The sequence below is a fragment of the Oncorhynchus masou genome, chromosome 18 (assembly GCF_036934945.1).
Source record: "Oncorhynchus masou masou isolate Uvic2021 chromosome 18, UVic_Omas_1.1, whole genome shotgun sequence".
Classification (NCBI taxonomy): domain Eukaryota; kingdom Metazoa; phylum Chordata; class Actinopteri; order Salmoniformes; family Salmonidae; genus Oncorhynchus; species Oncorhynchus masou.
Genome location: NC_088229.1, coordinates 54,371,892 through 54,396,479, shown reverse-complemented (window position 1 = coordinate 54,396,479; position 24,588 = coordinate 54,371,892). Strand labels below are relative to the sequence as shown.

At 44.9% G+C, this 24,588-nt stretch overlaps 1 protein-coding gene across 1 annotated transcript; it reads left to right on the top strand.

The window, feature by feature from the left end:
• Nucleotides 1-349: 349 nt before the first annotated feature.
• Nucleotides 350-24,362, top strand: ghdc (GH3 domain containing). The gene is made up of 11 exons (XM_064923717.1): nt 350-677; nt 985-1,284; nt 11,857-12,053; nt 15,407-15,601; nt 15,923-16,042; nt 16,231-16,528; nt 21,824-22,019; nt 22,469-22,540; nt 22,721-22,854; nt 23,128-23,216; nt 23,517-24,362. The coding sequence occupies exons 1-11, from the start codon at nt 566-568 to the stop codon at nt 23,733-23,735; spliced, it is 1,932 nt and encodes a 643-aa protein (XP_064779789.1). The 5' UTR covers nt 350-565; the 3' UTR covers nt 23,736-24,362.
• The last annotated feature ends 226 nt before the right edge of the window (nt 24,363-24,588 follow it).

Below are 24,588 nucleotides of genomic sequence, written 5' to 3'. Positions count from 1 at the left end.
AAGCGAGATGGTATACTCCGCCCAAAATTCATCTACACAAATAAGAACATGAAGTGAGGAATTTTTGTATAGAGGTCAACAAAAAATGTAATTACTAATTTGCTATGTGAGGCTTATTTTATCGAATATAAGTGTCGTAAATGTTAGGTTGTTACGAATGCACTGATATACGTGGACGACCGTGGCATTTCGGCAACTTAAAAAAACGACTATATTGCAGTTGTGCCTGACATGCGTATCTGCCCTCTCATTGGCTAGAATCACAGATAGTTTAGATATAAAAAATATTTGCTATAATGGTCCCATCTGATCTCGCCTCCCTTCTATCTTTGACGAAATGTATATCCATTGTTAGTGGCCACTCGACCATCTTGTCTTTATAATAGAACATCTTTGGTGACCGGTCGAAACAAGGAAGTGAAATTTTTGCTTGAAAACATCTTGCAAAGTGAAGAATCCTCATGTTTTAAACTTAGTTACCGGACTGGACAATGCTTTTCCATTCGTTAAAGTTAACAGATTGACAGCTTTATCGTGAACGAAAACCTTTTTATCTTATTTTGAAATGATTTATGAGTTGATCAGTTCGATGGCTATATTAGGGCGCTCGAAATGTATTCGTTGTGCATTAGTCATTACAATTCTCTCCATTATTATAGCCACTGGACAAAGTCTTGGTAAGCTACATTATGAATATTTGAAGTGAACCATTGCTTTGACTACTGAACTGATAGCCTAGCGGTGATGTATGTGCGCTTCCATGGTAATAGCCCGTTTTAAAGATTTGTTCATTAAACTTCCCGTTCTTGGTGGGAAAATAACTTCTTAGTCTATGTTCAAAAACAACTTAATGGAATATGAATAGCCTATTGCTATTTCTGACTTATGTAGATTGATCATGTTTATCGACTGGTTGTTATGGATGTGTGTAGACCAACAGCGCTCTCGCGTGACCGATTCTGTGCTTTCCACCTTGTGTAACAGAGCTCCTCGGGATGGTGCGTCCTTTGCCCAGTGTGCTTGGAGTCCTGTCTCTGGGTGGAATGGCGCTGCTTTGGAGGGACATAAGCTCGAAAGTGAAAGGAGAGAACCGGACTTTGAGCAGTCTGCTAAGCCAGTATTTTGCCGTGAAGGTTGTGGGTTGGCTGGGTAAGCGGCAAAGAAGGAAACTGGAAGCCGATACGCAGAATATACGGCAAGTTCAAGAGGAAACTCTTCTAAAGCGCCTGCGCAAGAACGCTAACACATGTTATGGAAAGCAGTATGATTTTAGCTCAATCAAAGGTAATCATTCCACGTTATTATAAGACACTTGCATAATAATGCACATTTGTTCACTTGCACAATATAGCCATCCAATGACCGTGCACGTTCTGCTCTCAGCATATTCGACCTCAGCAAAAGCTTGTGATGTAAGGTCATTATGCCAGTGATGTAACTTTTTGCTAAGTGATTGACTGCCTCTACGTTCTGATGACATGCTTGCGATAACTCACATCACGTTTCCTCAAATTGCAATAAATTGTATGATGTAGGCTAGCCCAAGAATGTAGTCTTTTAAAAGTAGTTTAGATGAGCCTACCATTACGAAAGCCTTTCCAGAAAGTACATCGGATTCAGTCTTTTACGATTACGTCTTGATGTTACCAAATTAAAATATTGATGCCAGGTTGGTTGACGGCAGAACTGACGCAAATCGTACTATCAACCAACCTGGCCAGGTGGTATGATTTGTGTCAGTTCTGCAGTCACATTCTGCGATTGGTTTGCGAGACTGGTCAGCCGATATAAGCTACGTCAACTGCAGCAGTTTATTTGATTTGTGCATGTGCCAGCAGCTCAGAAAAGGGTGCATTTGCACCGAAATTCTGGGCATTCCTGCATCTGCCCTCTTTATACTTCTATGGGTCCATTTTTAACATGGGACAGGCGTGAGACAGGGGCGCTCAAGTACAGTAGGTGGCGTTAATGCACGACGTTGGATGCCAGCTGCGGATGAACCCCTCAGATGAAGGGGCGGGGCAACGGATACTGTCCATCGGTGTATGGCTAGCTATCTGCCACCGCCCCTTCTTCAATTGTGTTCGTCTGTGGCATCCAACGTTACATTATTGTGCATGAACGCCACTTACTGTACTGGAGCACCCCAGCCTCCTGCCTGTCCTAATTTAAAAATATACCCCGTCTGTCGGGCACTGTTTTCCCGCAGTTCTGTTAACAACGGCGAGGGAAGGTGTTTGGCAGGCTGTAGCAAACGTCACTGTGTGTTAGCTTTGCCAGCTAGTCCTAAAGAGGACTACGGTTCACAGCAGGCAGGTGGCGGGATTGACTCTGTTTGTTAGCTAGCTAACTATCAAGCTAGTTAGCACACAGTGTTGCACCAGCCTCTAGCCTGCTGTGCTAGCGGGAGGTGGGTGTGACCGGTAGGCTTGCACATTTTGGGAAAAAGTCAGAGGTGGAAACATTCCGTGAGAATTAACGGGAATATATGGGAATTATTGGAAATAAATTAATATTAATACCATTTAAATGTCGATGTTTTTTGCATTGGATATATTTACAATTTCATATGGAGACAGACACATAAACATTTTACCTTATCATAAGTAGACATAATTGGAAATTATTAAATCCTTCCAATAGAAATAAAAACATTTAGTTACAAATTGAACTTTAATTAAATGAGTTGACTCTTCACATGGGATGATTTCACTGAACAACAAAAGAAAGGGAATATTGAATGATCCCCCATTATCCATCGCATCTCCCAATAACGTTTTCAACATACATCTGTAAAATGATAGTCTAGAAACTAAAGCTTTGGTTGTCTTCCTCTCAGGCTTCCATGTCTTCTCCCTGGACTTCCTCAATGTCCAATTTTTTAACATCAGACTCTGAGGCCTCATCTTCACAGTTACTTTCCTACCTAGCTCGTTGCCGGGCGCAAAAGACTCAAATTTGCCTGGATGGCCACCAATTTTTCTACCCTTGTATTGGTCAGCCTGTTGTTTGCTTTGGTGTGTGTGTTCCCAAACAAGGACCTGTTGCCCTCTGAGGCGGCTGATGTTGGTGAGATTTGGAAGATGGTGGCCTCAGATCCACAAAGTCCATTCCACCAGGATGCTCTTGCCAGCATACTTGGGGTCCAACATGTACACTGAGGTGTGTATGGGCTGCAGGCAGAAGTCTTCACCCTTTTTGATGTATTTCAGAACTGCAGTTTCCTCTGCTTGGAGCAACAGTGAAGTGGGCAGGGCAGTACGGATTTCTTCTCTTATATCTGCAAGCAGAATCTGAACATCAGACAGAATGGCATTGTCTCCCTCAATCTGTGCAATTGCTACTGCTATAGGTTTCAGGAGTTTCAGGCTGCTTACCACTCTCTCCCAAAATACATCATCCAGGAGGATCCTCTTGATGCGGCTGTCCATATCGGCAGACTGTGATATGGCCAATTCTTGGAGACTCCTTCCCCTCCAGGAGACTGTCAAACATGATGACAACACCACCTCAACAGGTGTTGCTGGGCAGCTTCAATGTGGTGTTTTTATTCTTCTCACTTTGCTTGGTGAGGTAGATTGCTGCCTTAACTTGGTGACTCTTCACATACCTAACCATTTCCTTGGCTCTCTTGTAGTGTATCCATTGTTTTTGATGTTGCCATGATGTTCTTGAGGAGCAGATTCAATGCATGAGCAGCACAGCCTGAACATATGATGGAAGAATGCACTGTGCATCCCGGGCTTAACTTCCCATGAAACATTTCTGAAAAGTTTCCAACCCTTTGCAACCCTAGCTTAGACAGTGTCCTTCACCCCTGCCTGTCGGGCACTGTTTTCCCGCAGTTCTGTTAACGACTTGTGGGGGCAGGTGTTCGGCAGACGGGACCACTGACTATCAGTATCTAGCTAGCAGGACTCTGGTTTCATGCAGAATCCAAATGGGATGCTAATGCATGAACCAATGGGATGCTCTAGGAGGGGTTGTACATACATTTTTTTTTATATAACCTTAATTTAACTAGACAAGTCAGTTAAGAACAAATTCTTATTTGCAATGATGGACTACTCCGTCCAAGCGTGGACAACACTGGGCCAATTGTGCACCGCCCTATGGTACTCTCCATCACGGGAACCAGAGAATACAGTGAGGCCTCTTGCACTGAGATGTAGTGCCTTAGACCGCTGCGCCAATCCCGGGCGAGCCCAAAGAGTGATTCCCTGACCGGGAATCGAACCTGGGCCACGGCGGTGAGGGCGCAAAATCCTAGGCGGGGTTGTTCATGAAGGAACCAATGGGAGGCGCAGGGTGCGTATAAAATCGAAGTATAAAAAGGGGTTCCTGCAGATGTTGGCTGCAGTCAAATCAAAATCAAATCAAATTCACCTTACAGTGAAATACTAACTTACATGGCCTGAACCAACAATGCAGTTTAAAGGAAAATAAAAGTAACAAATTAAAGAGCAGCAGTAAAATAACAATAGCGAGGCTATATACAGGGTGTACATCTACAGAGTAGAGGTCGCCTGATTATGATTTTTCCAAATCAAATTTATTTATATAGCCCTTCGTACATCAGCAGATATCTCAATGTGCTGTACAGAAACCCAGCCTAAAACCCCAAACGGCAAGCAATGCAGGTGTAGAAGCACAGTGGCTAGGAAAAACTCCCTAGAAAGGCCAAAACCTAGGAAGAAACCAGGCTATGTGGGGTGGCCAGTCCTCTTCTGGCTGTGCCGGGTAGAGATTATAACAGAACATGGCCAAGATGTTCAAATATTCATAAATGACCAGCATGGTCAAATAATAATAATCACAGGCAGAACAGTTGAAACTGGAGCAGGTGGACTGGGGACAGCAAGGAGTCATCATGTCAAGTAGTCCTGAGGCATGGTCCTTGGGCTCAGGTCCTCTGAGAGAGAGAAGAAAGAAAGAATTAGAGAGAGCATACTGGAATTCACACAGGACACCGGATAGGACGGGAGAAGTACTCCAGATATAACAAACTGACCCTAGCCCCCCGACACATAAACTACTGCAGCATAAATACTGGAGGCTGAGACAGGAGGGGTCAGGAGACACTGTGGCCCCATCCGATGACACCCCCGGACAGGGCCAAACAGGAAGGATATAACCCCACCCACTTTGCCAAAGAACAGCCCCCACACCACTAGAGGGATATCTTCAACCACCAACTTACCATCCTGAGACAAGTCCGAGTATAGCCCACAAAGATCTCCGCCACGGCAAAACCCAAGGGGAGGGGGGGTGGCGCCAACCCAGACAGGAAGATCACATCAGTGACTCAACCCACTCAAGTGACCCACCCCTCCTAGGGACGGTATGAAAGCCCCTGTAATAGGGTTAGAGGCAGAGAATCCCAGTGGAAAGAGGGGAACTGGCCAGGCAGAGACCGCAAGGGCGGTTCGTTGCTCCAGAGCCTTTCCGTTCACCTTCACACTCCTGGGCCAGACTACACTCAATCATATGACCCACTGAAGAGACGAGTCTTCAGTAAAGACTTAAAGGTTGAGACCGAGTTTGCGTCTCTCACATGGGTAAGCAGACCATTCCATACAAATTGAGCTCTATAGGAGAAAGCCCTGCCTCCAGCTGTTTGCTTAGAAATTCTAGGGACAATTAGGAAGCCTGCATCTTGTAACCATAGTGTAGGTATGTAGGGCAGGACCAAATCAGAGAGATAGGTAGGAGCAAGCCCATGTAATGATTTGTAGGTTAGCAGTAAAACCTTGAAATTAGCCCTAGCCTTGACAGGAAGCCAGTGTAGGGAGGCTAGCACTGGAGTAATATGATAATTTTTTTGGGTTCTAGTCAGTGCTAAATACGGCTGCTAGAATCCTAACTGAAGTTTATTTAGTGCTTTATCTGGGTAGCCGGAAAGTAGAGCATTGCAGTAGTCTAACCTAGAAGTGACAAAAGCATGGATACATTTTTCTGCATCCTTTTAGGAGAGAAAGTTTCTGATTTTTGCAATGTTACGTAGATGGGAAAAAAGCTGTCCTTGAAACAGTCTTGATATGTTCTTCAAAAGAGAGATCAGGGTCCAGAGTAATGCTGAGGTCCTTCAGTTTTATTTGAGACAACTGTACAACCATTAAGATTAATTGTCAGATTCAACAGAAGATCTCTTTGTTTCTTGGGACCTAGAACAAGCATCTCCGAGTTTAAAAGTTTTGTCCGAGTTTAAAAGTAGAATGTTTGCAGCCATCCACTTTCTTATGTCTGAAACACATGCTTCTAGCGAGGGCAATTTTGGGGCTTCACCATGTTTCATTGAAATGTACGGCTGTGTGTCATCCGCATAGCAGTGAAAGTTAACATTATGTTTTCGAATGACATCCCCAAGAGGTAAAATATATAGTTAAAACAATAGTGGTCCTAAAACGGAACCTTGAGGAACACCGAAATTTACAGTTGATTTGTCAGAGGACAAACCATTCACAGAGACAACCTGATATCTTTCCGACAGATAAGATCTAAACCAGGCTAGAACTTGTCCGTGTAGACCAATTTGGGTTTCCAATCTCTCCAAAAGAATGGTGATCGATGGTATCAAAAGCAGCACTAAGGTCTAGGAGCACGAGGACAGATGCAGAGCCTCAACGCCGATCCCGATTATTGGAGGACCAAAAAAAGCAGATACCGATTAATCGGCCGATTTATTAAAATATATATATATATATATATATATATAAATTATATTGTGCAAGTTCTCCCACTTAAAAAGATGAGAGGCCTGTAATTTTCATCATAGGTACACTTTAACTATGACAGACAAAATGAGGGGGAAAAATCCAGAAAATCACATTGTAGGATTTTTTATGAATTTATTTGCAAATTATGGTGGAAAATAAGTATTTGGTCACCTACAAACAAGCAAGATTTCTGGCTCTCACAGACCTGTAACTTCTTCTTTAAGAGACTCCTCTGTCCTCCACTCGTTACCTGTATTAATGGCACCTGTTTGAACTTGTTATCAGTATAAAAGACACCTGTCCACAACCTCAAACAGTCACACTCCAAACTCCACTATGGCCAAGACCAAAGAGCTGTCAAAGGACACCAGAAACATAATTGTAGACCTGCACCAGGCTGGGAAGACTGAATCTGCAATAGGTAAGCAGCTTGGTTTGAAGAAATCAACTGTGGGAGCACTTATTAGGAAATGGAAGACATACAAGACCACTGATAATCTCCCTCGATCTGGGGCTCCACGCAAGATCTCACCCCGTGGGGTCAAAATGATCACAAGAACAGTGAGCAAAACTCCCAGAACCACACGGGGGGACCTAGTGAATGACCTGCAGAGAACTGGGACCAAAGTAACAAAGCCTACCATCAATCAGTAACACACTACGCCGCCAGGGACTCAAATCCTGCAGTGCCAGACGTGTCCCCCTGCTTAAGCCAGTACATGTCCAGGCCCGTCTGAAGTTTGCTAGAGAGCATTTGGATGATCCAGAAGAAGATTGGGAGAATGTCATATGGTCAGATGAAACCAAAATATAACTTTTTGGTAAAAACTCAACTCGTCGTGTTTGGAGGACAAAGAATGCTGAGTTGCATCCAAAGAACACCATACCTGCTGTGAAGCATGGGGGTGGAAACATCATGCTTTGGGGCTGTTTTTCTGCAAAGGGACCAGGACGACTGATCCGTGTAAAGGACAGAATGAATGGGGCCATGTATCGTGAGATTTTGAGTGAAAACCTCCTTCCATCAGTAAGGGCATTGAAGATGAAACATGGCTGGGTCTTTCAGCATGACAATGATCCCAAACACACCGCCTGGGCAACGAAGGAGTGGCTTCGTAAGAAACATTTCAAGGTCCTGAAGTGGCCTAGCCAGTCTCCAGATCTCAACCCCATAGGAAATCTTTGGAGGGAGTTGAAAGTCCGTGTTGCCCAGCAACAGCCCCAAAACATCACTGCTCTAGAGGAGATCTGCATGGAGGAATGGGCCAAAATACCAGCAACAGTGTGTGAAAACCTTGGGAAGACTTACAGAATACGTTTGACCTCTGTCATTACCAACAAAGGGTATATAAGAAAGTATTGAGAAACTTTTGTTATTGACCAAATACTTATTTTCCACCATAATTTGCAAATTAATTCATTAAAAATCCTACAATGTGATTTTCTGGATTCTTTTTTCTCATTTTGTCTGTCATAGTTGAAGTGTACCTATGATGAAAATGACGGGCCTCTCTCATATTTTTAAGTGGGAGAACTTGCACAATTGGTGGCTGACTAAGTACCATTTTGCCCCACTGTGTATATATTTTATATTTTTTTTTGATTTGTAATAATGACAATTACAACAATACTGAATGAACACTTATTTTAACTTAATATAATACATCAATAAAAATCCATTTAGCCTCAAATAAATAATGAAACATGTTCAATTTGGTTTAAATAATGCAAAAACAAAGTGTTGGAGAAGTAAAAGTGCAATATGTGCCATGTAAGAAAGCTAACGTTTAAGTTCCTTGCGCAGAACATATGAAAGTTGGTGGTTCCTTTTATCATGAGACTTCAATATTCCAAGGGAAGCGGTTTTAGGTTGTAGTTAATATAGTATTTATAGGACTATTTCTCTCTCTACCACTTGTATTTCATATCTTTGACTATTGGATGTTCTTATAGGCACTATAGTATGTGTAACAGTATAGCTTCCGTCCCTCTCCTCGCCACTACCTGGGCTCGAACCAGGAACACATCGACAACAGCCACAGTCGAAGCAGCATTGCCCATCGCTCCACAATGGGGACTACTCCAAATCTCAGAGCGAGTGATGTTTGAAACGCTATTAGTGCACACCCCGCTAACTAGCTAGCCATTTCACATCGGTTACACCAGCCATTAGGCTGATAGGCTTGAAGTTATAAACAGCGCAGTGCTTGCGAAGAGCTGCTGGCAAAACGCATGAAAGTGCTGTTTGAATGAATGCTTACGAGCCTGCTGCTGCCTACCATCGCTCAGTCAGACTGCCCTATCAAATCATATACTTAATTTTAACATAATAACACACAGAAATAGACCGATTAATCGGTCGACCTCTAGTACAGAGTCAATGTGCGGTGGCACTGGTTAATTGAGGTAATATGTACATATGGGTAGATTTATTCAAGTGACTGTGCATAGATATTAAGTTATCTATACACTTTAATAACATAGTAACTGGGATCTGCAGCCCGCAAGGGCGTTCCTGCATGTGGGCATTCCTGTATCTGCCTGACCGTAGGGAAGGAGTGGTGAAGGGAACTGTCTACCGGTCGTCCCCGCCTCCCGCTAGCACAGCAGGCGGGAGTGACACCTCGTTATAACTAGCTAGCGAGCACATCGTGTTGTACCGGAGAAAACCATGTCTGACAGGCTGGGGGTGACACTGTGTGCTCGCAAACTAGCTAGCCTGCTTGTTAGCACACGTTATCGCTCCGCCTCCTACATACCTGAGACTCCTATGTACCTGAGAAAACTGTGCCTGACAGGCAGGGGGCTAAGGCGACACCGTGTGCTAACTAACTAGCTAGCTTGCTTGTTAGCGACATGTGTGCTAACTTTCTAGCTAGCATACAGTGTCACCCCCTTCTCGTACATACCGGAGAAAACTGTGCCTGACTGGCGGGGGCTAGGGCGACACCGTGTGCTAGCTAGCGTGCTAGTTAACAAATGGTGTGGCCCTAGCCCCTGCCTGTCAGGCACAGTTTTCGCCCTAGCCCCCACCTTCCACCTGCTGTGTACCGTACTAGCTGGCTAAGCTAGCACACATGTGCTAGCTTAGAATATCCCGCATGCCGAACACCTGCCCTCGCTGTAGTTAACAGAAAACAGTGCCCGAGAGGCGGAGGCGAAGGACACTGTCTACCGGTGTACGGCTAGCTAGCTACCATTGTCGCCCCCAACGTTATTGTGGATTAACACTACCTACTGTACTAGAGCGGCAATGGCTTCTTCCTGTCCTAGCATAAAAATAGACCAATCGAAGTATAAAGAGAGGTTCCTGCAGATGCAAGAATGCCCGCATGCAGGAGTGCCCTGAATTGCAAGCTGCAATTTCACCCTTCTCGGAACGACTCGCAACACCAACCACATTAACACAATAAAGGCAAAAAGGTTCTGACACTTTGTCGGAGCCTACGACCGCATGTAGCGGTACTTAATTTGCAGACTTAGACCATGTCACAGTGAACAAGCCAAGACGTCTGACAATTGTTTACAAACTAAGGATTTGTCTACGACGTGGAAATTTGGTCTGGGAAGGCAAAATCGTGGCATAAGTAGGCTAAAATCGTACAGCCTGCAAAGGCGTTTGTTTTTCCAGAGGTAGACTGTTTTGGCTGCCAGAGCCATTCAAATACTCCCATCTAAACGTTAATGGATTCTTGATCGCTATACGATTCTAGAAATTAAGCCCTTTTTTATATCACATCAAAATGAAAAAATTTCAGAAATGCAAAACATACTCTTAGTGTGGACTGTTTTAACCCACTTTATCACAGTTTCAGGTATTTTTCAGTTACGATATATTTCGTGCGGCCTCCTTCTGTTACACACAGGTGTTCGGAGCATGCTAGATGGTTATGCTAGATGGCTAATTTAGCATAAGTGGTCGCCTCAGTCTTCCGTTTGTCTTCCATAAACACGTGCTGCAACATGGAGCTAACCCTAAAGGCAAAGACTGCTAATGGTGTGTAGTCATTTAGCCTTTTATTATTAATTCTCGTTGATATGGAAGATACCTTCATCAATAGGCATTAAAGGTACACAACCGTTCAAGTTTGGGGTCACTTAGAAATGTCCTTGTTTTTGAAAGAAATGCTATTTTTTTGTCCATTTTTAAATAACCCCAAATTGATCGGAAATACATTATACACATTGTTAATGTTGTAAATTACTATTGTAGCTGGAAACAGCAGATTTTTTTATGGAATATCTACATAGGCGTACAGAAGCCCATAATCAGCAACCATCACTCCTGTGTTCCAATGGCACATTGTGTTAGCCAATCCAAGTTTATAATTTTAAAAGGCTAATTGATCATTAGAAAACCCTTTTGCAATTATGTTAGCGCAGCTGAAAACTGTTGTCTTGATTAAAGAAGCAATAAAACTGGCTTTCTTTAGACCTAGTTGAGTATCTGGAGCATCAGCATTTGTGGATTCAATTACAGGCTCAAAATGGCCAGAAACAAATAACCTTGTATTGAAACTTGTCAGTCTATCCTTGTTCTGAGAAATGAAGGCTATTCCATGCGAGAAGTTGCCAAAAAACTGAAGATCTCGTACAACACTGTACTACTCCCTTCACAGAACAGCGCAAACTGGCTCTAACCAGAATAGAAAGAGTGGGAGGCCCCGGTGCACAACTGAGCAATAGGACAAGTACATTAGTGTCTAGTTTGAGAAACAGACGCCTCACAAGTTTTGGGATGGAGCAGCTCACAGAAGAATGACATCGGTCATTCGGTTTGCTCCAGTCTTGGTCTTGAATCGGTCTCGATTGAAGTGGTCTCGAACATAACACAGGGTTATAGTATGGTCAGGCGTATGGTACGGACAACGAACACCAATTGCATTTTATCGATGGCAATTTGAATGCACCGAGATACTGTGACGAAATCCTGAAGCCCATTCTGGTGCCATCACCTCATGTTTTATGATTAATGTGTGGCATAAATGTATTCCCAGTCGTGAAATCCATAGATTAGCGCCTAATGAATTTATTTACATTTACTGATTTCCTTATTATGAACTAACTGTAAAAAAAGAAATTGTTGCTTTTTTATATTTTTTGTTCAGTGTACAATTCAGACAATGTTCTGTGTCCTCAGACTGTGAGGCCTTTCGTACACGTCACCCAGTGACGACGTATGAGCACTATCGTGAGCTGGTGACGCGAGTGGCGGCTGGAGAAGAGAAGGTCCTCATAGCTGAGAAACCCCTTATCTTAGCCATGACATCGGGTACATCTGGGGCCAGCGCCATGCTGCTGAGCACCAAGGACACCAACACAGAGTTCTTCCTACAGGTCAGTCAGTGGAAATGCTCCCTATTAGCCCCAATGACAATTTTCCTTAGCTACCATTACTTGTTGGCATATGTAGTGGTGAAATCAAAGCTTTCACCTATCCAATTGTAAATACTGTGCTTATAGGAAGAGAGGATGACCATTTTTATTTTGGTCATGACTATGTTTGTTAGCATTCTTCTTGCCAATGTCCAGTCTCTTGACAACAAGGTAGATGAAATCCGAGCAAGGGTAGCATTCCAGAGGGACATCAGAGACTGTAACGTTCTGTGCTTCACGGAAACATGGCTCACTGGAGAGACGCTATCCGAAGCGGTGCAGCCAACGGGTTTCTCCACGCATCGCGCCGACAGAAACAAACACCTTTCTGGTAAGAAGAGGGGTGGGGGTGTATCCCTTATGGCTAACGAGGCATGGTGCGATGAAAGAAACATACAGGAACTCAAATCCTTCTGTTCACCTGATTTAGAATTCCTCACAATCAAATGTAGACCGCATTATCTACCAAGAGAATTCTCTTCGATTATAATCACAGCCGTATATATCCCCCCCCCAAGCAGACACATCGATGGCTCTGAACGAACTTTATTTAACTCTTTGCAAACTGGAAACCATTTATCCGGAGGCTGCATTCATTGTTGCTGGGGATTTTAACAAGGCTAATCTGAAAACAAGACTCCCTAAATTTTATCAGCATATCGATTGCGCAACCAGGGGCGGAAAAACCTTGGATCACTGTTACTCTAACTTCAGCGACGCATATAAGGCCCTGCCCCGCCCCCTTTCGGAAAAGCTGACCACGACTCCATTTTGCTGATACCTGCCTACAGACAAAAGCTAAAAAAAGAAGCTCCCACGCTGAGGTCTGTCCAACGCTGGTCCGACCAAGCTGACTCCACACTCCAAGACTGCTTCCATCACGTGGATTGGGACATGTTTCGTATTGCGTCAGATAACAACATTGACGAATACGCTGATTCGGTGTGCGAGTTCATTAGAACGTGCGTTGAAGATGTCGTTCCCATAGCAACGATTAAAACATTCCCTAACCAGAAACCGTGGATTGATGGAAGCATTCGCGTGAAACTGAAAGCGCGAACCACTGCTTTCAATCAGGGCAAGGTGTCTGGTAACATGACCGAATACAAACAATGCAGCTATTCCCTCCGTAAGGCTATCAAACAAGCTAAGCGTCAGTACAGAGACAAAGTAGAATCCCAATTCAACGGCTCAGACACAAGAGGCATGTGGCAGGGTCTACAGTCAATCACGGACTACAGGAAGAAATCCAGCCCAGTCACGGACCAGGATGTCTTGCTCCCAGGCAGACTAAATAACTTTTTTGCCCGCTTTGAGGACAATACAGTGCCACTGACACTGCCTGCAACGGAAAAATGCGGTCTCTCCTTCACTGGAGCCGAGGTGAGTAAAACATTTAAACGTGTTAACCCTCGCAAGGCTGCAGGCCCAGACGGCATCCCCAGCCGCACCCTCAGAGCATGCGCAGACCAGCTGGCTGGTGTGTTTACGGACATATTCAATCAATCCCTATACCAGTCTGCTGTTCCCACATGCTTCAAGAGGGCCACCATTGTTCCTGTTCCCAAGAAAGCTAAGGTAACTGAGCTAAACGACTACCGCCCCGTAGCACTCACTTCCGTCATCATGAAGTGCTTTGAGAGACTAGTCAAGGACCATATCACCTCCACCCTACCTGACACCCTAGACCCACTCCAATTTGCTTACCGCTCAAATAGGTCCACAGACGATGCAATCTCAACCACACTGCACACTGCCCTAACCCATCTGGACAAGAGGAATACCTATGTGAGAATGCTGTTCATCGACTATTCAACACCATAGTACCCTCCAAGCTCGTCATCAAGCTCGAGACCCTGGGTCTCGCCCCTGCCCTGTGCAACTGGGTACTGGACTTCCTGACGGGCCGCCCCCAGGTGGTGAGGGTAGGTAACAACATCTCCTCCCCGCTGATCCTCAACACTGGGGCCCCACAAGGGTGCGTTCTGAGCCCTCTCCTGTACTCCCTGTTCACCCACGACTGCGTGGCCACGCACGCCTCCCAACTCAATCATCAAGTTTGCGGACGACACAACAGTGGAAAGGCTTGATTACCAACAACGACGAGACTGCCTACAGGGAGGAGGTGAGGGCCCTCGGAGTGTGGTGTCAGGAAAATAACCTCACACTCAACGTCAACAAAACTAAGGAGATGATTGTGGACTTCAGGAAACAGCAGAGGGAACACCCCCTATCCACATCGATGGAACAGTAGTGGAGAGAGTAGCAAGTTTTAAGTTCCTCGGCATACACATCACAGACAAACTGAATTGGTCCACTCACACAGACAGCATCGTGAAGAAGGCGCAGCAGCGCCTCTTCAACCTCAGGAGGCTGAAGAAATTCGGCTTGTCACCAAAAGCACTCACAAACTTCTACAGATGCACAATCGAGAGCATCCTGGCGGGCTGTATCACCGCCTGGTACGGCAACTGCTCCGCCCTCAACCGTAAGGCTCTCCAGAGGGTAGTGAGGTCTGCACAACGCATCACCGGGGGCAAACTACCTGCCCTCCAGGACACCTACACCACCCGATGTTCCAGGAAGGCCATAAAGATCATCAAGGACATCAACCACCCGAGCCACTGCCTGTTCACCCCGCTATCATCCAGAAAGCGAGGTCAGTACAGGTGCATCAAAGCTGGGACCGAGAGACTGAAAAACAGCTTCTATCTCAAGGCCATCAGACTGTTAAACAGCCACCACTAACATTGAGTGGCTGCTGCCAACACACTGACACTGACTCAACTCCAGCCACTTTAATAATGGGAATTGATTTGAAATGATGTAAATATATCACTAGCCACTTTAAACAATGCTACCTTGAATAATGTTACTTACCCTACATTATTCATCTCATATGCATACGTATATACTGTACTCTATATCATCGACTGCATCCTTATGTAATACATGTATCACTAGCCACTTTAACTATGCCACTTTGTTTACATACTCATCTCATATGTATATACTGTACTCGATACCATCTACTGTATCTTGCCTATGCTGCTCTGTACCATCACTCATTCATATATCCTTATGTACATATTCTTTATCCCCTTACACTGTGTATAAGACAGTAGTGTAGGAATTGTTAGTTAGATTACTTGTTGGTTATTACTGCATTGTCGGAACTAGAAGCACAAGCATTTCGCTACACTCGCATTAACATCTGCTAACCATGTGTATGTGACAAATAAAATTTGATTTGATTTGTGTTCTTGACACTCTCACTGTGTGTGTGTGTGTGTGTGTGTGTTCCTCCACCCCAGGGCGTGGCTGTGTGTCTGGATGCCATGCGGCGTGCGTTCCCGGCCAGCGACAGCCTCCAGCGCACCACCAAGCTCTTCTACTCGCCCACCTTTCGCCAGTCTGAGGCAGGCATCCCCATTGGGCCTAACTCCTCCACCCCGGCTTCGTCCCGCCACATGCTCAACCTATACACCACACCCGCACCCGCCTTCCAGGTAGGATTGGCACCAGGGTTGTGTTCATAAGGGCACGCTGCAGCAAAACGTTTTGCAACGGAAAGGAAAACGCTTTTGTTATTGGAGTTCATGTTGTATGTCTTTTCCGTTTTCTTCTGTTTCATTTCTAATAAACAAGAGGTCTGTGCCTTGCTCAAGGGCATAACGGCGGAAGAAACAGAATGCTGTTGTCACTGAAAACATGTTTTTCAAATTGTAAAGTGTAAATATGCTACTACGATTAACAGGGAAACAAAAGTTATCATTGTGTCTTTTTACACTTCTATATTACTATAATTATGGTGCCAACCTCCCTTCCAGGTGCCCAGTGAGAGAGACACCCTCTACCTGCACCTCCTCTTTGCACTCAAAGACCCCAGCGTGGGCACCCTGGAGTCCAACTTCGCCTCCACTGTCTTTTATGCCTTCAGTGCCCTCCAGGTACTGTAGCTAGAGATGAACACACATACCAGGATTGGGAAAGCTGGTTTACTATATTGTGTAAATACTGTACAGTTATACTCTTTTATGTAAAGAGCACATAGGATAACCCTCCATTGCAGCACTCTTATTACTGTGTAATTATTTATATTTGATAATGCCATCTTCTGTCCGCCCCCCTCCCCCAGGAGCGTTGGCAGGAGCTGGTGGAGGACATCAAGCTGGGTCGAGTCAGCCCTGCTCTGACCCTGGAGCCAGGGGTGAGGGCCAGCCTGGAGGGCCAGATGAAGCCAGACCCGGAGCGCGCCACCCAGCTCCGGACCCACTTCCAGCAGGGCTTTGTGGGCATCGTGCGGCGCCTCTGGCCCCAGCTCAACCTGGTGCTGGCTGTGGACTCTGGATCTAATCAGATCTATGGGGAGATGCTGCGGGAGCGCTACTGCCAGGGGATTCCCTTCTACTCACCCTTCTACGCCGCCACCGAGGGTGAGTGCACAGGAGACTCATCACCTTTTGACATCAAGAGTATACAGGCTTCATCTATTGAGAAAGACAATGTAACAGTGGCCCTGTCTGTGTGTCTGCCTCTTCCATGTGCATGTGTTTTCATGCGAGTGTGGTAGTTGGTTGAAGCCAAAATTATAGCAAAGACCATAACATAATCAGTGCTTGATTTAGACTTAAATAGGTGCCGGTACTCATTTTGGGTGCCAGTACTGTTTTATAGTATTCTCTTGGGTATGCAATCTGGTTTCCACTCGGGTTATGGATGTTTCACTGCAACCTTAAAGGTAATCAATGATGTCACCATTGCCCATGATTCTAAGCAATATTGTGCTGCTATTTTATTTATTGACTTGGCCAAAGCTTTTGATATTGGTACACCATTCCGTTCTTGTGGGCCGGCTAAGGAGTATTGGTGTCTCTGAGGGGTTTTCCTCCTGGTTTGCTAACTACCTCTCTCAAAGAGTGGAGTGTATAAAGTCAGAAAATCTGCTATCTCAGCCACTGCCTGTCACCAAGTGAGTACCCCAAGGCTCGATCCTAGGCACCACGCTCTTCTCAATTTACATCAACAACATAGCTCAGGCCGTAGGAAGTCTGCCATCCATTTAAATGCAGATGATACAGTCTTCTACTCAGCTGGCCCCTTCCCGGATTTTGTGTTAAATTGCTCTACAACAAAACTTTCTTAGTGTCCAACAAGCTTTCTCTACCCTTAACCTTGTTCTGAACACCTCCAAAACAAAGGTCCAAAACAAAGGTCACAAAGGTCCCTTTCCCCACAGGTGTGAGTACTATCTCTGAGGGTTTAGAGCTTGAGGTAGTCATCTCATACAAGTACTTGGGAGTATGGCTAGACGGTACACTCCTTCTCTGAGCACATATCAAAGCTGCAGGCTAAAGTTAAATCTAGACTCTTTCACCCCAGCTGCCAAACTAACCCTGATTCAGATGACCATCCTACCCATGCTAAATTACGGAGACATAATTTATAGATCGGCAGGTAAGGGTGCTCTCGAGCAGATAGATGTTCTTTACCATTCGGCCATTAGATTTGCTCCTTATAGGACACATCACTGCACTCTATACTCCTCTGTAAACTGGTCACCTCTGTATACCCGTCGCAAGACTGGTTGATTACTACATTGTTACCCCAGGAAATCTTAAGTCTTATTACATACAGATGGGAAGATCTATTGGATATAAGAGCAACGTCAACTTACCAACATTACGACCAAGAATACGATTTTCCCAAAGCGGTTCCTCTGTTCGGACCACCACCCAGGACAATGGAGCGAAGTCCAGTAGGCGATCCAAAACAATGAAGCCGCAAACGAAGCAGCCACCTGGCCAGGCTCCATATACGTGCACATCGCACACCGCTCCCAAGTATATATCCAATGTCCAGTCTCTTGACAACAAGGTAGATGAAATTTGAGCATGGGTTGCCTTCCAGAGACATCAGAGATTGTAAAATTCTCTGTTTCACGAAAAGATGTCTCTCTCGGGATATGTTGTTAGAATCGGTTCAGCTACCGGGCTTCTCCATGCATCGCACCGACAGAGATAAACACCTCTCTGGGAAAAGGAAGGGCGGGGGTATATGCTTTATGATTAACGGCTCATGGTGGGGCGGCAGGGTAGCCTAGTGGTTAGAGCGTTGGACTAGTAACCAGAAGGTTGCAAGTTCAAACCCCCGAGCTGACAAGGTACAAATCTGTCGTTCTGCCCCTGAACAGGCAGTCATTGAAAATATGAATTTGTTCTTAACTGACTTGCCTGGTTAAATAAAGGTAAAATAAAAAAACAAAAGTGTAATCATAACAACATACAGGAACTCAAGTCCTTCTGCTCACCTGATCTAGAATTCCTTACAATCAAGTGCCAGCCATTTTACCTACCAAGAGAATTCTCATCAGTTATAGTCACAGCTGTGTACATTACCCCTCAAGCAGACACCAAGACGGCCATCAAGGAACTTCACTAGACTATATGCAAACTGGAAACCATACATCCCTAGGCTGCATTTATTGTAGCTGGGGATTTTAACAAAGCAAATTTGAGAACAATTCTACCAGCATATTGATTGCGCTACATGCATGCGTAATACCCTTGACTACTGCTACTCTAACTTCCGCGATGCATACAAAGCCCTCCCTCGCCCTCCCTTTTGCAAATTCGACCATGACGCCATTTTGCTCTTTCTGTCTTATAGGCAGAAACTCAAGCAGGATTTACCTGTGACAAGAACCATTCCACACTGGTCCGACCAATTGGAAGCCACGCTTCAAGATTGTTTTGATCACGTGGACTGGAATATGTTCTGGTCAGCCTCAGAGAATAACATCAATTTATACACTGACTCGGTGAGTGCGTTTTAAAAAGAAGTGCATTGGAGATATTGTGACTATTTAAACCTACCCTAACCAGAAACTGTGGATGGTTGGCGGCATTCGCGCAAAACTGAAAGTGCGGTCACCACATTTAACCATGGAAAGAGGTCTGGGAATATGTCTCAATATAAACAGTGTAGCTATTCCCTCCAAGGCAATCAAACAAGTGAAATGCCAGTACAGGGACAAGGTGGAGTCGCAAATTCAATGGCTCAGACTCGAGACATATGTGGCAGGAAATCACGGACTACATAAAGAAATCCCACCACGTCACGGACACCGACATCACGCTTCCAGGCAAACTAAACCCCTTCTATTCCTGCTTTAAGGATTATACAGTGCCACCGTCGCGGGCCGCTAACAAGGACTGCACCCCTCCCCCTTTCCTTCTCCGTGGCTGACGTGAGTAAAACGTGTTAACCCTCGCAAGGCTGCTGGCCCAGACGGCATCTCTAGCCGCATCCTCAAAGCATGCGCAGACCAGCTGGCTGGTGTGTTTACAGACATATTCAATTGCTCCCATCCCAGTCTGTTGTCCCCACATGCTCCAAGGTGGCTACCATTATTCCTGTACCCAAGAAGTGAAAGATAACTGAACTAAATGACTACCGCCCCGTAGCAGTCACTTCTGTCATCATGAAGTGCTTTGAGAGGCTAGTCAAGAATCATATCACCTCCACCTTTCCGGCCATCCTAGACCCACTTCAGTTTGCACAATGCCCCAACACGTCCACAGACGACGCAATCGCCATCACACTGCACACTGCCCTATCCCATCTGGACATAAGGAATACCTATGTAAGAATGCTGTTCATTGACTACAGCTCAGCATTCAACACCATAGTACCCTCCAAGCTCATCAACAAGCTGGAGGTCCTGGGTCTCAACCCGCCCTGTACAATTGGAGCCTGGACTTCCTGACGGGCCGACCCAGTTGGTGAACGTAGGAAACATCTCCACTTCGCTGATCCTCAACACTAGGGCCCCACAAGGGTGTGTGCTCAGCCCCCTCCTGTACTCCCTGTTCACCCATGACTGTGTGGCCATGCACGCCTCCAACTCAATCCTCAAGTTTGCAGACAACACAACAGTAGTGGGCTTGATTACCAACAACGACGAGACAGCCGACAGGGAGGAGGTGAGGGCACTCGGAGTGTGGTGTCTCGCTCAACGTCAACAAAACAAAGGTGGTGATCGTGGACTTCAGGAAAGAGCAGAGGGAGCACTCCCCTATCCACATCGAAGGGACAGCAGTGGAGAAGGTGGAAAGTTTTAAGTTCCTCAGCATGCACATCACAGACAAACTGAAATGGTCCACTCACACAGACAGTGTGGTGAAGAAGGCTTGTCACCCAAAACCCTGACAAACTTTCACAGATGCACAATCGAGAGCATCCTGTCGGGCTGTATCACAGCCTGGTACGGCAACTGCACCGCCATCAACCACAAGGCTCTCCAGAGGGTGGTGGTCTGCACAATGCATCACTGGGGGCAAACTACCTGCCCTCCATGACACCTACAGCACACAATGTCACAGGAAGGCCATAAAGATCATCAAGGTGATCAACCACCCGAGCCACTGCCTGTTCACACCGCTACCATCCAGAAGGTGAGGTCAGTACAGGTGCATCAAAGCTGGGACCGAGAGACTGGAAAAACAGCTTCTATCTCAAGGCCATCAGACTGCTAAACAGCAATCACTAACTCCGAGAGCCTGCTGCCTACATTGAGACCCAATCACTGGCCAGTTTTAATAAATTGATCACTAGTCACTTTATACAATGCACTATAAAAAATAATAATAATAAATAATAATTTTACATATCTTACATTACTCATATCACATGTATATACTGTATTTTATACCATCTATTGCTCTTTCCCTATGCCGCTTGGCCATCGCTCATCCATATACATATTCTCATTCACCCCTCTAGATTTGTGTGTATTAGGTAGTTGTTGGGGAATTGTTAGATTACTTGTTAGGTATTACTGCACTATCAGAACTAGAAGCACAAGCATTTTGCTACACTCGCATTAACATCTGCTAACCATGTGTATGTGACAAATTAAATTCAATTTGATTTTCTGCTTATTTATAAAACCCTCTTACTCCCCCCTACCTGGGCCTCACTCCCCCCTATCTGAGATATCTACTGCAGCCCTCATCCGCCACATACAACACCCGTTCTGCCAGTCACATTCCAAAAGCACACACATCCCTGAGTCGCTCCTCTTTTCAGTTCGCTGCAGCTAGCGACTGGAACGAGCTGCAACAAACACTCAAACTGGACAGTTTCATCTCAATCTCTTCATTCGAAGACTCGATCTTGGACACTCTTACTGACAGTTGTGGCTGCTTTGTATGATGTATTGTTGTCTCTACCTTCTTGACCTTTGTGCTGTTGACTGTGCCCAATAATGTTTGTACCATGTGTTGTATTGCTACCATGTTGTTTTTATGTTGTGTTGCTGCCTTGCTATGTTGTGTTAAGTCTCTCTTTATGTAGTGTTGTGTTGTCTCTGTTGTAGTGATTTGTGTTTTGTCATATATATTTTATTTCTATTTTTTTAATCCCAGAACCCGTCCCCGCACGAGGCCGGCATTGTACATAAGAATTGGTTCTTAACTGACTTGCCTTGTTAAATAAATAAAATAATATATTTAGGTGCAGGAATTCCACAATACTTTTGAGCTAATAGGCTAAAGAGGTGCAGGGGCTCACGCAGTAGTAAATCTGAGGTGCTAGTGCACCAACCCAAGTCAAGTAATGAACATAATTTAGATGGTACTACACGTGTGTATCTGTCTCTTTTATATGTGTCTCTGTGTTCCTGCACTATTACGTTATGTCTCTGTGTTAACATCCCTGTGCCACTGCAGGTCTGATTGGGGTGAACCTGTGGCCTGAGGAGGAGCGGAGGAGGTACTTGCTGTGTCCTCGCTCTATGTTCTGTGAGTTCCTCCCAGAGGCCAGTTTGGACCAGGAGACGCCTGAGAAACACACACTTCTCATGGAGGAAGTGCAGGAGGGACACAGCTATGAGCTGGTCGTCACCAACGCATCTGGACTCTTCAGGTTAAACATCATTGTACTTTAAAACATGCTAATATCAGGTATTTTGACTTCCACTGGTTTTTGGTTGGGAGAATCAGACTTTAATGTAACTTCAAACCAAGTTACTGAGCAAAGTCACAATCCCTTTCAGAGACCTTAAGATGATTTGTGCATGAGATTTAAAACCTGTCATTATTGGGTACATTGACTTCCATTGGTTTTTGGTTTGAAAAATGCTAAAGTTGGCAAAAAATGGCAGTGGCTAAGTGTAAAAAAACGTGTGCATTCCACTCTGTCGTTGTCCATAGACTGCTTACAAGGTAGGGAAACAAATATAACATTTTGTAATTTGAGTGAACTATCCCTTTAACTGAAGCTCCTCCTGTTGTTTTCCAAGCACTGCATTTGTGTTGACTGATATGTGATTTGACAGGGATATCTCCTTTTTTTTTTTTTTTTTCGTCTCATAGATATCGTATGGGAGATATCGTAACAGTGGTTGGCTTCCACAATCAGTGTCCAGTTGTAGAATTTCAATACAGGTACAGTACTGCATCCGGTGTGTACCTTTTCTGTACGTACTTGGGTTTGTGAGAATACCTGTGTTCTGATGGGGATAGATGCTGAGGGGATGGTTTTTGTGCCTGTGTGTGGGACAGTTCTAAAGTACTCTGTGTGTGTGTGTGTGTGTGTTCGTTTATGTGCATGACCTGTGTGTGTAGGCGGGGTCAGATGCTGAGCGTGCGGGGGGAGAAGGTGTCTGAGGTGATGTTTCTGGGGGCTCTGAAGCGAGCCATCAGCCAGTGGCCCGGGGCTCAGCTAGTTGACTACTGCTGCGCAGAGAGCGCCATAATGGGTAAGACGGCTCTCTACTTGCTTTCGTAGTAGTGCCAATTGGTGTAGGGTGACGTTGTTCCTAGACACTGATCTTAGGTCAGTATTTCTTTTCCCCCCTCTAATGGTTAAAGTTAGGAATGGGGGAGAGAATTCTGATCCTAGATCTGTACCTAGGGGAAATGTATGATTGGATGTTCGCTCATAGGGGGATTAGACCATTGAAGATATGGCATTTTGTATGTTGGCTCCAGCTTGATTTGTGCAGTGGTTGATCATCATGTATCTGTTGCAGGAGAGTCTTGTGGAGGTTCTGATCCTCACTATCAAGTGTTTGTGGAGCTAAAGGGGGTGAGGAACTTGACAGAGGAGCAACGCTACAAGGTAGGGAAACATTTTGTGTTCAGTTTCATTTTTCATTTCAGTACCTGTCAACATGAGTTTGCGTACATTTCTTTCTGTTTTATGCCAATTCCTGGAGAACGTATTCCATAACTTGTTTCGGTTGTGTGGTTACGATGGAAAATAATATATTGCTCCTGAAATATCTTCTATTTTGCCCCTCTTCTCTTTCTCAATCTCTAACTCCCTCTTTCACACATACTCTAAAATACCCTCTCGCTTGCTCGCACACACATACAAACAAAAATATACACACACACCCCACCTGCACCTGTTCACCAGTTGGACCAGTGTGTCCAGGAGGACTCGGCTGTCTACAAGTCGTTCCGGTTCAAAGGCAGCATTGGACCAATGAGAGTGCAGATGGTGGCAGAGGGTGCATTCAAGGAACTGCGTAAACAAATGATGGCCTTCTCCAACACCTCGCCCAACACGTTCAAAATGCACCGCGTACTACGCAGAAAGGAGTACGCTGACTTCTTGTTAGGGAAGACCATCTGAACGGCATTATGGGAGGTGAACTCGACCGGAAACTGGAGACGTGTGTGTTGTGCACTGCAACCGTGGAGAGGAATATTATTCTCTATGAAAGTGAATGTAATTTGTTGACATAGTCATTTTAGGAGACAGGCAATTTGTGAAAATGACAAATGACAACTATCGTTTGGTAACCCACTGAACAGCTACAGCGACAAGGGTATTTAAAATCATATGAGGACTTCTGCTTTTTTATAATGGACATCTATGTGTCAGAAATGAAGTTCAACTGGTTGTCTTGTCAACATTCTCTACCCCTTACGTGGTGAAAATCAGTATCTTTCCCTCCAGACTTAAACAAAAAATCACTCAAGTCTTTCGACAATAATGGAACAACTGATTGTAAATCCACAGGCATCTAATGCCCACTCCTTCAGTGAAGACAATTTTCTTACTCTTTTGGACAGTTAAACTTGTGCTGGATAAACTTTAAACACAATGTTTATGGACATTATAATATGTTACATTTTGTTTGCCCCTATCTTGTCCAACTTCATGGACTGACTTTGCCCTTTGAACCTTGACATTCACAGACAAAATTCAGTCTTGTACAACAATGATTTTTATTTGCAAATAAAAGTGGTAATAGTGTATTCTGTTCTTACTGTCTTACACTTCCACAACGAGGGCAAAGAGTAGTGAGAGTGGAGCTGCCCTTTGGCCATCTTGCTAGAGGCCAGGGGTGTCTCAATTCCTGAAGGGCTGTTTGTCTGCTGGTTTTTGGTAATTTCCTTTCAATTTGTGACCAATTAAGACCTAGACATAGGAACTCCCCTCTAACTAATCAATTACCTTAATTGACCAATCAAGCAGCAGG